Genomic DNA, 17,059 nt, shown 5'->3' with positions numbered 1-17,059 from the left:
GAAGTACACAGGATATTTTCTGTTTGATTGTATGCCAGTTCTTAAATATTTGTGGTTTCCTTTGTCAGCTTGTACAGTGGCCTTCGTGTGTAGAAGGGAATATGCCAGGAATGCAGGGTGGCTAAATCTGGGATCAGAATTTCCCTCTTCCATTCATGCCGCTATGTCCTTCATTCCTGGCTCCTCTGAAATCTCATTGTTTCCTGGCATCTAATGCCGACCTTCCAGACTGCCTTTGATGTGATTTGAACAATACGGTATCCACCCCAGGACGTGAAAGAACGTATCTGCCCTCATTTTTCCATCGCTTGTTTTTTGCATTCTCATCTCGGGCTCGTCACTGTGACGTCGGCCACTTTGTCGAGCTCACAAGGGAAGCCGGCAAGCTACCATCACACAAGTCAGTGCTTAGTAGGGATAAGGTTATTAGATAGCTCATCACCCTGCTCTGTGGAAAACAACAGGGAGAGAAGATGGTGAAGGAAGGAAGAAGAGTGGGATGGATGGATGTGTGATTATGAAGTCATCAGGCATGAACCGGTAGGCTAGGGGCAAGCCGCTCCCTCTCTAGCGAGCCCTCAGGGTGCCATTGATTGGTGACCATGTGTTTGTGGCCGATAGACTGTGAAATGGTGTGTTGCTGCACGGCTGTGTCGCACCTGCGTCCCACCAAGGTGATTGATTGGTTTGGTCATGTGGAATGTTCCCATCTGGTCTGCAGTAATGCATTTCTCTCTCTCTCTCTCTCTCTCTCTCTCTCTCTCTCTCATATCACTGAATAGTGGACACTAGCTGAAGAAGGCGGGTCGACTCAGACAGAGCAAAGGCCAAGCAAAGACATTTTTCCATTTCTATTTTTTTGGTCCACTTTGCACAATGATGGTCCAACACTGAGAGTTCTGTGGGTAAAGGGAGGTTTCTGGGCAATGGACAGGTAAAGCCATTTTGCTTTGTCAGGTTTACAGATCACCTGTAAACCTGACAAAGCAAAATGGCTTTACCTGTCCATTTCCCAGTAACAGAGGCTCACGTTAAAGGCACCCGGATATCTGTCCTGATAGCATACACCACTCTACGGATATATTGTGGACAATCCATCAGTTAAAAGGTTACATTTTTATTCTCACTTATTCTGTAAAAATGCCACATGACTTTTGTCCAACTCCAGACAAAGTTGGGATTTTTGATTACACCAACATGCACACAGGTTGGGATAAAATATCTTTAACCGATATCTTATCTTTAACTCTCTTGTGGATGCCTTGTTTTTGTTTTTCTCACCCTAATCAAATCCCAAAGGATGAGTCCACTAGAAGTTAAAATATCCTGTATTTTGCACCCAAGGTTTGAAATATAATTTTTTTGTGTTCCATAATCCAAATCTATACAGTTTAAAAACCTCTGCACAACAAGTGTGTTTTTAAATCTAATACCTATAAACTATATACTAACAAACGAAACACTGATAAAATGACTGAAATGATGGAATGTTTTTGCCAAACAAATGAAGAGATTATTCTTTATTTCTTTTATTTCTTTCTTTATTTTTTAAGATGAATTAATTAATTAATTTTGCATTAACCTGTCCCATTATTATCTGTTGTGCAATGAAATAAATCTGCTGCAAGGGTACACCTAAAAATATAATTAGAAAGAATTTGAAATCTAAATTATATAAGAAAAAAAAGCTGTAGTTTATAACATTTAGTCATGTTTAGCAACTTTTAATGTCCTAACAGTATCTCTGTGCTTTCCACTTATTGAAGGGGATCTATGAATATGTATGATATGTAAATCAGAAACGTCGCTGTGTCCTACTGACATCCAGATCGTTAGTAACCTGATGGTAACCTAGCCACATTTATTACAGCTAGACAAGGTGGAGTCGAGTTTTGATTTGAATCATTAGATTCTTAACGTTTTAAACAAATCCAGTGAACATGTGCCTTAACAGTTCAGAGTTTTGTTGCTCTTGAACGTTAGCTATGTAAGTGACTGAACTCTCTCATGATCAAACCCACTTAAATGCATGTTTTGTGTCGTAATGGACGAGATTTGGTTTACTAGTATTATTAATTGGTGTTATTTTTGAACATGAAGCCATAATGCATGATTTAAAAGATGGAGAGAGAACAAGGCCATGATCAGCTTCCCCATTTCTCTGAGAACATGACTCATGAATTGTCTTGTTCTTTCCCTTGTTTGATTCTTTTACCCCTTTGTGTCGTTTCTCCCTAATCCTATACACTCTCTATCTCCCTCCTTTTTTTTTTTTTTTTTTTTTTTAAAATTGATCTATTCATTTCAGCTAATGACTAATTACATATCAGAGTGCATCAGCAGAGACATTCATCATCGTACAACGTAATAATCAATGACATTTCAACAAAGGAAAAAATAAATATGCAAATAAGAACTCATTAACATTTGCGCTAGCTGTTTGAATAATGCCGCTGCTGACAGGGCTGTAATTAACCGAAATTGATGCTGAGCTCACTGCGTGCGTGCGTATGTGTGTGTGTGTGTGTGTGTGTGTGTGTGTGTGTGTGTGTAAGAGAAAGAGTAGAGTGTATAACCCTACACATTTGCTGTTGGCTCTGTATGGGTCAGCCCCCTCTTTACAGGCACGGGCCACTGTAAGTCTGCTGAGGGAGGAGACAAACGGCTGCATTATTAGGCAACAAACACTGTCGACCCATCCCACGGCGTAGCCTGGCGGACTTTATTTACCATCAAACAGAACCTGTCGCAAGATCACAAAAGCCTCTCAAACAGCAGAGTCCGCAAACAGTGACAAGAAAACAAAGGATTGGTTTTAAAAGCCAGAGAGACAGTGAGCGAGTGGGTGTGATGCTTTTCTTGGCATCATGATGTTGTGAGTGTGTGAATGCATCATGCTGAAGGTTCTTGTGGACAGAAAAACTTTTTACAGCTGTGAATTAAATTGTTGGTGTAGCTGTCATTTGAATCTTTTTTTTTTTATATAGATCCCTGTCTCTGTTTATCATTGTGTCTGTCTGCACTACTTAGGTCTCTCTCTCTCTCTCTCTCTCTCTCTCTCTCCCTCTCCCTCCCTCCCTCCCTCCCTGCCTGCCTGCCTGCTTTCAATTTTTAAATTTTTTGCCATGGATAGTAACAGCAAAAGCAGCAAAACACAATAAGGCTGTTTGTCAGTTTTTGGACAGCTCAAAGTGCTGATTATAACAAGTTGAAGGAATTTCTTTTATTGCATGTATTAGCCTTGCCATATGGCTCAACACGCAACATTAACTTGACAGGGATAATGAATTGCACTGGGGTTCCAGATATCTGAGCACTGCGACAGGAACATGGCTGAGCCTTTACATGTTCTCAGGAAAGGACGGGTGCAAGCCAGGAAAGGTTCATGTGCCTTTAGCAATATCTACTATTTCCTCGGCTTGTGTTTGTTTAGGACAGATGCGGCCTGTGCGCAGGAGAAACACAGAGGTCCGAGGAATGCGCGCGCGAGAGAGAGAGAAGCAATAGAGCAAAAGAGAGGCAGGCAGCAGAGTGCGGTTACTAATTGGCTGTTTTTGTGACTTGCCTTTTGAATTGATCCCTAGAGATGCTTAGATCACTACCTTCCGGAGTATCAAAACAAGAGCAGAGCTCAGCCCAGGCTAGAGGAGGCGCCCTGCTCACACACTCGCCTTTAATCTGGGCCTGCATCTGTATGTATGCTTATTATTTCATAACGGGCAGCTCTTTTTTGTTTTTCTGGTTCAAGAGTTGGTCTTGGTTGTAGCTTTGTAAGCAGAGTGGAGGCAGTATTTACATACCTTAGTGACTGTTAAACAAATCTGTAGTATATGCTTCATAATGAGTCTAGTGGCTTTTTGTTCGCTGGAACATAGTTATTTAAAAGACGAGCTCCATTCGACCATTTTATTCAAAGCACGAATATCGGTTTCATATATACACACAGTAAAATTATACGTATTATTTCTTTTTGGCTCAGCTCTGCTTAGTCCGTTTTTATCAGTAGATCAGTTCGTGACAGTCAAAACGTGTCTTCAGGACTGATTTGATTTGAAAGCTTGACTGTTGGGGTTTGATGTAAGCTCATGGTGCATGTGTACATGTAGTCGTGCCTCAACATCACACCTGGATGCCTCCGTTACCAGCTTACTGTACAGGCTTACAGTGATGAAGACTCTTACACTTCATTATGCTGAAATGCTCTGTGTTTTCCCCCCAAGAGAGCTAGAGAAAAAGATTCTGTCATTGACAAGCATCTCAGCACATCGCAGTAAAAGGCTATTGCTTCATCTGCCATGTGTCTTGTCGCTCAGCTCAGCTGATAGCAGTGCAGTTTGAGATCTGCTCTTGATAGCGTCGACTTTTAGGAAAACGTAATCAACATAAAGCTCTGCTTAGACCAGGGCAAGTCTCAAGGCTAAGAAGGCTTATGACTGGATGCCTTTTTATGCTTTTGTTGTTTCCTGTTGTTCTCCTTTACCTGAGATTGTATTATATTGTTAAACATATCAACCACCTGGAAGTGGAATCAGAAGAGAAGGAAGGCTGTCATGAAGCCGAGCAAAGCTTTTTAAACGGCTGTTAATGCTCATCACAGTGCAGTGTAACGCAGAGAAACGAGAGCTGCCTGCCCTCTTAAATATATAAGAGCTAATAGTTGCCCACAAGTGGTTGCTCTTCCCTGCACAAACTCCTTTGTCCTAAAACATTACTAACTGTTAGAAAGTGTCGACAAGTCCATTAGCATTATCTAAGCGTCTCCTTACAGAAGGCTTCATCAGATCAGTGATTACTTTGTTAAATAATAAAAGCATCTGTTTCTCATTAGTCTTTTTTACAGATTGTGTAGCTCACCCACCATACCGCTATGATTTGAGCTGTTACTATATATACAGTAACACATCAGAACAAGCACATTTTCCTGTAAGTGTGTGATTTGAATAGCTGAACTGCTATGAGAGTTTCTGTTCTACAAAATGACTCGACATCTTCAGATCTGTATAGATCTCTGAAACCAGGCGTAGGTCAAGGTGGCGCAAACCTCAGACATGACTGGGTGAATAATGAAACATTCCCAGTGCAGTATGATTTAGCCACAAGCCTGCATCAGCAGCTCAGGATGCTGAGGGGGACGGCAGGGTGGAGAGCGGCAAGCAGGGCGAGCGCAGTATTGATCAGTCGGCCTGTCAGCACTCCAGCAGCAGGAAAGAGGATGTGATCAGGATGATAAAAGCCCTAAGATTGGAGGCTCACGAGGACGTGGCTAATCAGTGACCTCTACACTCACATCCTGAAGTTCATCTGAGAGCGTGCACTCCCCATTAGCTCTGCGTTTTCCTTTCAGGCTAGAATCGGGCTAGATTATCCATCTATCTCACTCTCTCAGTCGTGTGTGTGTGTTTAGGAGAGAGAGAGAGAGCGAAGGGGGGGCTCACAGCTGCGCTAGCTGGCACTGCTTCCTCAAACATCAGCGGTGCAGCCAGCAGCCTGCTTGGCACAAACACTCGCCAGTAACACTTAAACAAATTGCTATAGCAGAGACTTACATTGTTGATTTTTAGCATTCCAGGACACTTTTTTTGTCTTTTTTTCTCTCCTCATTGCTTCTCTCCTTTTGTCCTTGGACACTTTCAACTTTGAGAACATTCCGTGTTTAGAACACACCCTCAATAATTTTCCATCCCCTCTCTGTCTCTCTGTCCCTCTTTCACTCTTTCTGGCTCTCTCTTTCTTTCTCTCTTTCTTTCTCTCTCTCTCTCTCTCTCTCTTTCTCTCTTTTTGGATTGTTCAAGCCCCTGTGGATTTTTTTTCTTCCTCCACAAATTTTTTTGGAGCCACTTTTTCTCATCAAAACTCCCACAGTTTTAATGCAACGATTATTTGGCTTCCCGCCGACTGTCATGGCTGTAGATATAAAACCCTATCATAGAACTTTTGTAAATTTTTTTATTTAATACTGTATGTCATGCCATAAGGCAGACATAATGTGGCGCAAAAAGGAAAATAACATTTTGTGTATTGTGTGTCATGTATAAAAGCCCTAGAGAATGTGGCAAGGCAGACAGACACTGTGTCTCATACATTAATTATTTTTTATTTATTTATTTATTTATTTTTTTATGTTAATCTGCTGTGCGAGTAGGCGATTGTCCTCAAACTCTCCTACTCCTGATATTCTGAAAGTGGAGCATTAGATTATCAGGACTACAAATTTAGCACCATGCAAAGCACAAGTGCACTGTTTTGTTAGTCTATTTTGCATATCTAAGCTGTTTATTCTCTCTCTGATATATTACAGGCACATTACACTGCTTTGTATGTGACTTTTATGGACTGTAGGTTATTCGTTGCCACTTTTCTAATAAAGTTAATAAAATCAATATGAATCATCACTTATTTTTTTCCTGAAATTTAAACAGTTTATAAAGGATATATATGTTATACATTGAATAGTGATATAAGGGCAGTAAGTTACAACTATTTGCCCCATGTCTGTTTGTGTGTAGCAGAGAGAAGTAACCCTTTGGGAGGTGCCTTTGCAGTTAGCTCTGTGTGACCATGCATGCTGGTATGATAAACAGTTAAACGCATGTTTATCGTTCAGTTCCTGTGGGAACTGACAAAGTTAAAGTCCCTTGGCAGTTTCTAACGCATAGCTGCCTTATGGTGCGTGGAGGGCAGCGGCGTGCGTGTGGGTGTGCTGTGTGGAGGGCTACAGTAAGCGGATGTTTTTTTATGACTGGCTGCCCCACTCAGGATTTGAAACAACAACATGGCCTTATAAATTATTCAGCGTGTACAGCGTGTGTGTGACAAAACACATGCTGCAACTGAATATTTCAGCGCTGGACCTAAGTGCATCTGCAGATCGTCTGCATACATGTCAGTGACACAAGCGCAGCAGCAAAAACCGTGCTGTGTAGCAGCTCAGGAAGTCAGGGAAAGAAAGGCTTTGCAACCTTTGCAGTCTCTCTAAACAGATGTTTTGCGCTCACGTGAGGCGGCTTGTGTGTTTCGCTCCTGTAGTTTAGCCACAACTAAGCTCAGTCTTCCCATGCAGGAAAAAGTGCTAACCCAAAAATATTGCATTGCATCCAATGAGAACAGTTTGACACCACAAGGGAAGCAGGTTTCAGTTAAACCGCGGTACCTGATTGCCTGTGTGTCTCTGAAGACGCTAGCACCTTCGCGTGGTGGAATACACCTGATCCCAGCACAGCCACACCAGCTTGCCCCAGCTTCCACCTCAGACGTGTGTGTGCGTGCGTTTAGAAAGACGAAATAATACCAAATACCTCTCACCATGTGTTGTTTTTAAATCTTTTAAAAATATTTACCTTTTCTCTGGAGTAAACAGAATGTACCTTCAGTGCTGTGTTTGCTTTACTAATGTTTAAAAATGTCTGACAAGTATAATATACGACTTTGGTAAAGTTGTTTATCATTTTATTTGCAGGATGAGTCTCTTGTTTATGATTTTCTGAGTAAAACTGCTGAATTTAGATTTGTTGAAGTGCATGAATCATGTGTTCTGTATTTTTTTTTTTTTTTTTTTTTTTTTTTTTTTAATTGGTCTTTCAACTGCTAGGTAGCATTCCTGTTTCCAGCCGAGTGACACTGGGGGAAGTCTAATGTCTGCTGCTTTCCATTCCGGATGCGTGTTAATGTGATGGTTTAGGTGAAGACGGTCATCAATGAGGAAACGTGGATTTCTAGATGTACAACGATTTTTTTTTTCCATCTAATAAAGTATACAATCGTAGAAATGTTGTCCACTGTGTCCAGTCCCTATGGCCACGCCTGTTTGTCCTGTGTCCGTATACCCCTGAGCAGCAATTTCCACAAGATCGGAGGAGACATTCTCACAAGCCATGAATAGGGACACCTGTACACGTGCTCAGTTACCCAACCAGCCAATCATGTGGCAGTAACACAGTGTAAAATATCATTCAGACATAGGTCAAAGCTTCAGTTCAGGATCACATCAGTGACTTTGACATGACATGGTTTTTGGTGCCAGATCAGCTGAGTTTAGTGTTTCGAGTGAGTGGTAGTCTGTGACTGGAAATACCTTGCTGAGGACAGATGTTAGAGAATGGCCGATCTGGCTGACAGGAGCCTTTTTTTTTTTCAACTTTTATGAGCAGAAGAGCATCTAGAGATGCACAACAAGTCAAACCTTGAGGTGAACGGACAATAGCAGAATATCAGATCAACCCAGATGTCCTTACTGCAAAGTTTAACTGGAATCCCAAATAACTCTCTGCTCTCTACGTACATCGTCCATACACACAATACTACACCCAATGTAGTGTCCTGTATGGAACCGTAGGATGAGCTCATTGAGTTTGGTAGCTATACAGAGAGCTTGAGCTGTGTTGGGCTGTGGAACAGAGAGCTTATATACTCCGTTTCCTAATGCATGTCGCTAGTTCTCTGTATTTCCTTCACCATATCGGTTTGACGGATCAAATTGTTGAGTTTTTTTTTTTTTTGCACTGCTTTAGGCGTAGTCACACCTGAACAGAAGAATAATGTGTTTGATATGAGGAAAAAAAAACCTGTCATGCAAGAAGCCCTGGAATAAATCTGTCCTTCAGTATTAGAAAATAAACTTTTTTGTTTGTTTGTTTGTTTGTTTTTAAGGGAAGTTTTTCTGTAACACAACGTCCATGTTGACTGTTTCAAAAAGTGACAGTTCTTCCAATGATGATGTAGTTTCTGTGTGTATATACACTTGATTATCTGTAGTTTTCTGGGACACAATGCTGATTACATTACTGTAATCTACATTTTATGTAAAGTCTGCCGTCTCTCTCTTTCTTCTCAGGTAAATCTGAAAGGCCTCCATTTCCTGCTTATGGCAGAGAGCCAGGTGTCTCTGGATGTCAGGTAAAAGCTTCATTCTCAAATTGATCGTGTTTATCTGTTGTCTTGTATCCTGTTTACTGTGTCTAAATCATTGGTGCAGAAAATATCACCACATGATTAGTCTTAGCTTTTTTTGTGTGTGTGTCTGTTGAATTCTCACTGGATATCCCACAGATAACCTTGTTCTGTCCCTCATCACAGTTAACAGCTCACGGTATCATTTATCACACATTTCTCAACAACTCCAGCATATTTATCCTGAATATGATACACTATTTCTAATACATGCATGTCATTACTGCAGTTACTAGTTTTACTTAAGCAGCACAAAACAATGTTCAAAACCCCACAATGCGGCACATGTAACCATTCGTCTATAGAGTTTCACTGAATTGAAATCGCCAGTATCGCCAGTATCGGTCATTTAGCCTTTTCATGTGAAAGTACAGGGTTCTTGTCCGTGCCTGTGTTGCCTTTGTTCTTTCAGGTTTTATGGCCAGTTTTGTGATATGATGGATTTAAAGTTTAGGTACCGGCACCTCAGCAGTACAGGCGCTTATACAGCTGGAGGTAGGTGGCAGAGTGTTTTCCCCAGCAGGACTATAGTGGGCTGGACATGAGAAGGAGCAGCCTGTGTGAGAGTAAGTGATTACAGGGTGTGTAAACAGGTCAGAGGGAGAAAGAATAGGAGAAAGAGAAGGATGAGTGTTGCTGCATTCGCTGGTGAGCAGGAATATGACTTTCAGCACCTCCATTAATGCAGGGTCACTGAGCCCGGGCCAGTTCTAGGCTCACAAGCACACAGATGTTCTAAACAAAGACAGGATTGTATGAGCGAGCTGCTCTCTCTCTCTTTCTCTCTCTCTCTCTCTCTCTTTCTCTCTCTCTCTCTCTCTCTCTCTCTCTGTCTCTCTCTGTCTGTCTCTCTCTGCCTGTCTCTCTCTGTCTCGCTCTCTTTCTCTCTCTCTCTCTCCTCTTTTCTTGCTTGCTCAGGCTGTCTTCATTTCTGATCTTAGTCTTTATTTGCTATCATAGTGCCACTTCTCTTGGTTTATGGATATTGTTGTTTGTTTTTTTTTACCCTGAATACTTAAACATGTGCTGTTCTCTATGCCGCCTATCAGCATTGTTTCTGCACTTGGATAAAGCTAACCTGTGGAGCTTGCTTCAAACCTAATGACCCTTACCCAACCTTCACCCAGTCTATGCTAATAACTAAACGAGCCACACACGCATGCTTTTAAATGCTAGCCATGCAGCATGTGGTTACAGGCGAGTGAATGGCGCTAGTCAGAGCGAGTGAAAACACTGCGGGCTCTCCAGAGCTGTTGCTCCATTCATAAAAGAGCTTTTTGAAAGGGAATGCCAGTTCAGACATTTTGGTGTGGGAACTAGGGAATTTATGCTGGCCTGCAGCTGCACAGATCAGAGCTTGGCGCACACACAGTTTGTCTAGTCGCTGAAGAAAAACAGGAAGGCCAAAAAAGCTGTTTGGTTCCTGAGAGAATGTGGGAAGAATGTAGGGCTTCAGAACTGCTATACTGATCATGAAAAATCCTGTGAGATTATCAATAAGTCCTCAACATCATGTGTTGTAAATTCAGGTTAAAGTTCAGGTGTAAGGATTATAAGAGAAATAGATGGTTCTGGGAAGCATGTTTATAAAGAGTTGCCAAATAGTAATGACTTAAAGGCAACAGCAGACGCTCAACTGTTTGACAGAGGGCCAATCATTTACAGTTTTTGTTTTTTCTTTACATATATATATCCTAAAACTAACCAGCCAATTGTTTGTGGTTTGTCATCATGCACAGGCTCTGTGCTTCACTCAGCAAGATGTTATTGCATCATTTCAGCATGATCTAGATCACTTTGCGTATAATGAGTCACATATTCAGACGGTCGGAGCCAGCTGAGCCCCCCGTATTTCTCCCGGAAGAACAGTATTTGCAGGTTGTACCTCTAACCAGGTTTTCCTTCATAGATTTCCATGTTAATGGCATATAAGTTAATATATAGCCAGTAAAATATTACGTTTCACGTTGATCAGCTTTGTCCGTCCATCGGTCTAAAATATTTATTTAAGTTTAAAACTGCAGAGATAATTGACATAATCTGTACGACTTCCAGCTGAACGCTGCAGCAGGTGTGCACTCACGATGACAGAGCAGAGGTTGAACACTATTATTTTCCTTCTGATTATCGGCTCTGTCCTTTACACGTTTCTGAGTTACGGCATTACGGGGGACAGTTGTATGACAGTTGTATTGTTTTGCGCTGCACTGAGTTAAAACCTCGATCTAAAAAAACAATAACATGCCATGTGAACAGAAGTGCACCTGATTGAGTGGGAGTGTTAGCGGGGATGCGGTTGCTGTAGTCGGGTTGTCGACTCTGAAGGTAAGCGTTGGGCCGCTCTCCCGTGAGGAGGATTAGACTGATTAATGCTGCAGGTTGCAGTTGGCAGATGACTGCCATTATCCACACAAATCTGCCTGACATTTCACAGACGAAGGTGATCATTCACAGGGGTGGAGAACTGTAGAGAAGCTGGCTGAATTTTCAGATTACATATATTTACTTGCTCGCTAATTCTGATGAGAGACTGACTCTATAGCATTACTTTTTAATGACTCGAGGGTGATTTCTTTTTTTGCTCAAAATATGTTGCTATAATGGATGCCTAGCTTTTAGTAATTTCTAATTTTAAGTTTATTTGGTCTTAGGCCAGTGTTTTTCACTCTAAATCAAAGGTAATTCTCTGTAAGGAATCTTCACATCTCCAGACTCCATTCTTTTCTTTGATTAGTCCTCTACCGCTCTTTCATCATAAAGCAGCAGTCTTTTGCCTGTCTTATGGCCAAAATGACAAACTGCTAATATTGCTTTGAGGATTTAATATCATTGAACAAAGGCAGCACTAGTCAGTGTGTTGTACCATGTCAATGTCAGTATGCCAGGCTCTGTGACAGCTTGTCACTTTAGAGAGTCTCTTCCCCCCCTTATTTCTCCCGCAGTTAAGGAGAGGCGGCCCTGAGTCTCACACGACTTGATGGCCTTCAATTTAATCTGCTAAAATCAGGAATCTGGCTATTCTTGGGCACTGGCACAGCAATCCTGCACTGTGGCCCCTGTGGCATTTGATTGCGACTTCTATATGACTTTGATATGAAATTAGTAGCTAAATACGTGTGAATGGTATTAAATTTTGTTAGAAGATAATACTTTTTCAGTTTTGGGAAAGAACACAATCATTCCTAGAACAAAAGCAGAAACAGTATTCATGTGTTAGAAATCGATTTGTCACCTTGTAACTTACAAGTTATTGAAAAGGTGATTTCAAATAGCTGGACATACAGTACATTACATCTGTAATCTGAATTTTCTTTCTTTTTTTTTTGTTTAACAATACAGATTGATTTCCATTTTTATTTCATGTTGTGTTGTGAGAGCATTATAGTTGTGCTTTGATGTTCAGTGTCTCTCCTCATTCCTTATTCTTAAACCTTCCAAACCATTAAGCTGATTGGGCCATGGATGTAATTGTCCTCTTAACCCAGTTTGCTGAGGGCAGATTGCTCAAGTGGATATCACTTTAAGATGTGGCACGCTTGAGGAAGACCAAAGAAGGAGTGTACACTAATCTCCTGTTTATCAGACTCTGGGTTAGAGCTACTGTACCGTCTCTCTCTCTCTCTCTCTCTCTCTCTCTCTCTCTCTCTCTCTCTCTCTCTCTCGCATAATTAGCTTTCAGGCTGTGGGTTAATGGCTCTGTCTGTCAGATGTGAGGGTTCTCTAACAGCCGCTTTGTTGAATTAAACCCGTGTGTGCTTCTGAGACTCCTAACCCACACAAACACACATCCTCACACCTACAGCGCCTGACTCCCTCACATCATCTCCTCTCTTGTTCTTTCATCTTCCCCTCTCTCCTGGTCTCATGTCCCCGGTTGTGTGAGGATGAGCCCCAGGGTCCTGATCACACCTGATCGATAACGGTTCACTGAAGGCTGGGGCAAAGGCAGTCGCTAGGTCAGACTGATTAGATCGATTTCTCCTTGGACTTAACGGAGTCTGCTGACATGGCCACATCAATTAGAGTGTTCCAAAGGGAATTGAAAATAGATGGAGGAAAGAAAAACTGAAAGTCACACTTTTATTTATTTTTTTTTTTTTTTACTTTTTTAATCGGGGAAAAAGAAATTATTATTGTTTCGTTGTAGGACTAATGAGGTTTTTCCTCTGGGATGTTTTTTTATTTATTTATATTTTAATAGAATCTAAGGGATTGTTTGCCTTTCTCTTTTAAATGCCCCAATGTTTTGTTTCCCTGCAGTCCACTTTGAGGTCAGACATGGGGTTGGCCAGCCCTGTAACCACAGCCGGAAAGTCACCAGCTCCTTTTTACTCATTCACCGGCTCTAATCCACGAAGACGCTCTCTCCAGGACTCCGCTCCTCTGGGTTTGTACCTGCCTCCTTGTCTTAGCACCTTGGTTTGTTGTGTACTTGTGATGTCGGTGAGAAAGGCGGTAACAGGCAGTTTGTAAGGTTTTAAAATGTCATTTGCAGGATAGTTTGGAAAAAATTCCTTGCTGTGCAATGATGAAGCCTTTATTATTGTCACATATACATTACAGAGCAGTGAAATTCTTTCTTCGTATATCCCATCTTTGGAAGTTGGTGTCAGAGCTCAGGGTCAGGCATGATACAGTGCCCTGAAGAAATGAATAGTTTCTGCATTTGTGGCTTTGGTTTTCATTTCTTTCCCTGCCAGGCCAGTACTACTTTGCTCTGATTCGTTTCCTTAAAAGACTCCTAAGGTATACTATCATGACTCCTAAGGTAGAGTCGAGGTGTGGTGGTAGGTGACAGGTGGTAGCTGGTGGTATAAGGAAACTTTCCGGTAGCCAAGGGCTCTAAAAATGCCCCTTTTAATGCAACATGAAAACAACACTGTTTACTAAGGCTTGATGCTTCATATGCTTTTAATCTAGTGATATCACTGAAATATTATACAAATATTCAGCTTTGTTGTGTCTTTTACAAAGTGTTTTTTCAGCTGTTGTTCTTAACGGTGTTTTATCTCCCCTCAGATCCTATACAATCAAAGAAAGTACGCAAGGTTCCCCCTGGCCTGCCATCGTCTGTGAGTGGAGCTTCATTTTCTCAGTCTGCTTTTATAAACATACACATACACACACTCACACACAGAGATGCACAGACATACTTAATAAAAGCTGTTGATGTCTCAGCTCTCAGATGCACTTTGTTTTTGTCTCTTCAAAGTCATCCTTCACCACGGTGAAAGCACTGAGTGTTCTGTGTGTGTGTGTGTGTTTGTGTGTGCGCGCTGCGTGAGGGCTGCCACTGTTTTGCTAATCAGGCCTGTTTTACTGAGTGTGGCTGCAGGAGCGAGGTGTGTGTAGGATGGCTGATTGATTGGTGGTTCTGCCATGCAACTCAGAGGCCTCCTCTGTCTCTGGGTCTCACGGGAGTCAGTCTCAGGGCTGTGAGCTGTCATGGCCCATCCCCACTGCTGCTCTTTTGATGTTTAATTAGTCATTATGTTGCCTGAACAGGAGGACAGGCAGAGATTAATAGCAGCGAATTGGGCAAAGTTTCCATGGGCGATAATCCCACAGCAGAGCAGCAGCCATTAGGATGCAGAGGAAGTGCGGAGCTCAGCTTGCCTCCGCCTGCGCCGCCCGCCTCATTAATATGCATCAATCACACAGTCAGCTGCTGATTGTGAGGAAGCCCGGCGCGTGGTGAAAGCCTCCATTAAGGCGCTAGTAGCAGCAATTGGTTTTGTTAGTTTTCTCAGTGCTTTTACAGAGGGATTTTTTCCCTTCTAGAACAAAAGATGCTCTTTGATAAGGGTGACATGGTGATGGGATTTGCTTTTGGTGTCTTTCGATAAATGCGTGCCGCACCATTGCTCCAGCCGTTAAAAAAGTCAAGCATGGGACATAAAGGAGGCGTTGTGGAGGATTTCTGTGTTTTATTCCATCTGCAAAATTTGTGTTTGAATACCAGTTTGCGTTGAACAGAGAGAGTGCATACAGGGTATTATGGGAGAACATGCAGCACTTTCTGGCTTAATGCAAGTAGTGTGAATAAGAGAGGAAAGCAGGAGGGGGACGAGAGATTGGTTGCCTTGCGGGATACGTCTCTTTGTTGTGTAAATGGACGTTAGGCTTTTATTTGTCAGTGCTTAACACATGGGCGCAGGTGCACTTGTGTGACTCATAACTCAAAGACGCCCAATACGGAACGGGGCAAAGCAGTGACAATGCAGAGGATAAAATACAGCAGCACTCTGTACCTCAGTCCTTAACAGCGATAAGACACCAAGGCGTACCGTATTCTCACTTTCTCAAGTGTGCATGAGGGACGGACGTGGGAGTTAGTTGGAGGCCAGGCTGCATACTGAGTCGTGTGCGAAGGTGTTCTAGGGAGAATCGGTGTGTCAGTCGAGGACAGTGGTGTGTGAGCAGCATGGGCTTGAAGCATCCTCTGATGCATAAGGAATCTGGCTGTTTGAAGGCACTGGCGAGCACGCACACCTGCAGAGCCATGCTGCGTTGCCGGGGCAGCTGTGTGTGAGTGTGTGTGTGCATGAGTGTGAGAGCGCAGTCTGCAGGGTACCTGTATGGCGGGAATGCAGCTGCAGATGCCTGAGAAAGCTTTTGCTTGTGTAAGCACCAGGGCCCCACTAGAGGCCTGAATAGCTGCTTGATAAACAAAATGAACACAATGCGTCCCATCATTAATCCCTCCACAGGGAACACACTCTTATTTATTTCTTTCCCTCAACACCTATGCTACCTCTTCCTAACTCACCTAAAAATACCATAACTATTTACATTTTAGCCTCGTCCACATTTTGTTAGGGCTGGAGTTAAAAGTTTTTTTTTAATGAATGTAAATATTTATGGGAACATCCACATTGTACTCGAGTGCTGAGGCAGTTTTAAGATGCAAGTTCGAGGAAGAGGCTGAAGAAGCGAATTAAGAATTTACAAATGTTTATAGTCATGTTCATTTTGTGTACAGGGCTTTTTTTTCCAGGATGAAGAGGGTACACAAGCCATATCCCCACCACACCCCCACCTTTTTTTTATTTTTTTTTATTTTATTTTACACTGCCCCGAAATTTTAATTTGTAGAAACGTATTTAGAGATAGGATATGAAGATTACGTTGATAATTTATCGAGTGATGGTGTAAAATATACTTGAATAACACATAGTTTTTGTTTTTGGGTTAGTATGTCTTGCAGTGTATAAAGTCTTTACATATCATGATGTCTGCAAGTGCAAATATTCGAGTATCCCTTTCCTACAGCTAATGTGCCGGTGACAGTTCTCATTCAGCAAAACACCAGGTCAGGGACTTGGTGGTGTCGCCATGGCAACAACATGAAGTTATACACATGACCATCATAAAAAGGTGTGAATAACTGTGAAAAGGTGTGAATAACTGTGAATAAATGGTAAAAAAAAAAAAAAATAATCTAAGAGCAAGAACAAGGTTTTGTCATTTTGCATGAATTTTTTTCTTTGTTCAGTTGTGTACAGATACTAAAGGATTTGATGTCGGATGATAAAGTAAGTTCTTAAAAGTTGATGACGTGGTACAAGGAAGATCAGATTTCAAGCCCAAGCTATTAGGGCAAGTGCTTGTAGAATGAATATAAATGATGCCCTACACACAGTGGCCAGGCTGTGATCAGTGACAGTAGAATGATTTACCTATTAAATAGCATGCACTGATGACAGTTTTTCCTCAGACCTGGAACAGTACAATATCTATTGGAAAGGCTGCACAGAAGAGTGAAGGCTGTTATAGCAGTAAATCCACTCGTTCTTAAAGCTTATGGTTTTCCGAATGGCGTGTTCAGTTGTCACGTGTCCACGTACATTTGGCCATGGAGTATAATTGTTTATTTTGCTTACTCTGTATTAATGCACTTAACTCTAGTTCTCAAGATTACCATAAATAATTATATTACATTAGTTACCATTTTTAACCATAGTCTAATAGGTTTCCAAAATATAGGCATGGTCAAAAACAGGTTTTACTTACTCTAGCTAGTACATGAAATGATCTGTCCACCACTGGGCTTGGTTTAGAGAGCAGGCAGAACTACAGGACAGTTCATTAAAACGTTGGCTCCAACACCAGC

At 41.8% G+C, this 17,059-nt stretch overlaps 1 protein-coding gene across 7 annotated transcripts in view; it reads left to right on the top strand.

Moving 5' to 3' along the window:
• Positions 1–17,059, top strand: part of tcf12 (transcription factor 12) — an 81,749-nt gene that overhangs the window by 38,497 nt on the left and 26,193 nt on the right. For 6 of the 7 annotated variants that reach the window (XM_060858854.1, XM_060858861.1, XM_060858853.1 and 3 more), the window contains 3 exons: positions 8,831–8,892; positions 13,207–13,333; positions 13,966–14,018. In XM_060858854.1, coding sequence (XP_060714837.1) covers positions 8,831–8,892; positions 13,207–13,333; positions 13,966–14,018 — 242 coding nt within the window. Of the gene's footprint in view, positions 1–8,830; positions 8,893–13,206; positions 13,334–13,965; positions 14,019–16,133; positions 16,324–17,059 lie in introns of those variants that run through there. The other variant, XM_060858859.1, reaches the window with a different exon arrangement.

Source organism: Tachysurus vachellii, chromosome 23 (assembly GCF_030014155.1).
Source record: "Tachysurus vachellii isolate PV-2020 chromosome 23, HZAU_Pvac_v1, whole genome shotgun sequence".
Lineage (NCBI taxonomy): Eukaryota > Metazoa > Chordata > Actinopteri > Siluriformes > Bagridae > Tachysurus > Tachysurus vachellii.
The sequence above is the reverse complement of the archived record's forward strand: the minus strand, read 5'-3'. Positions and strand labels throughout refer to the sequence as shown.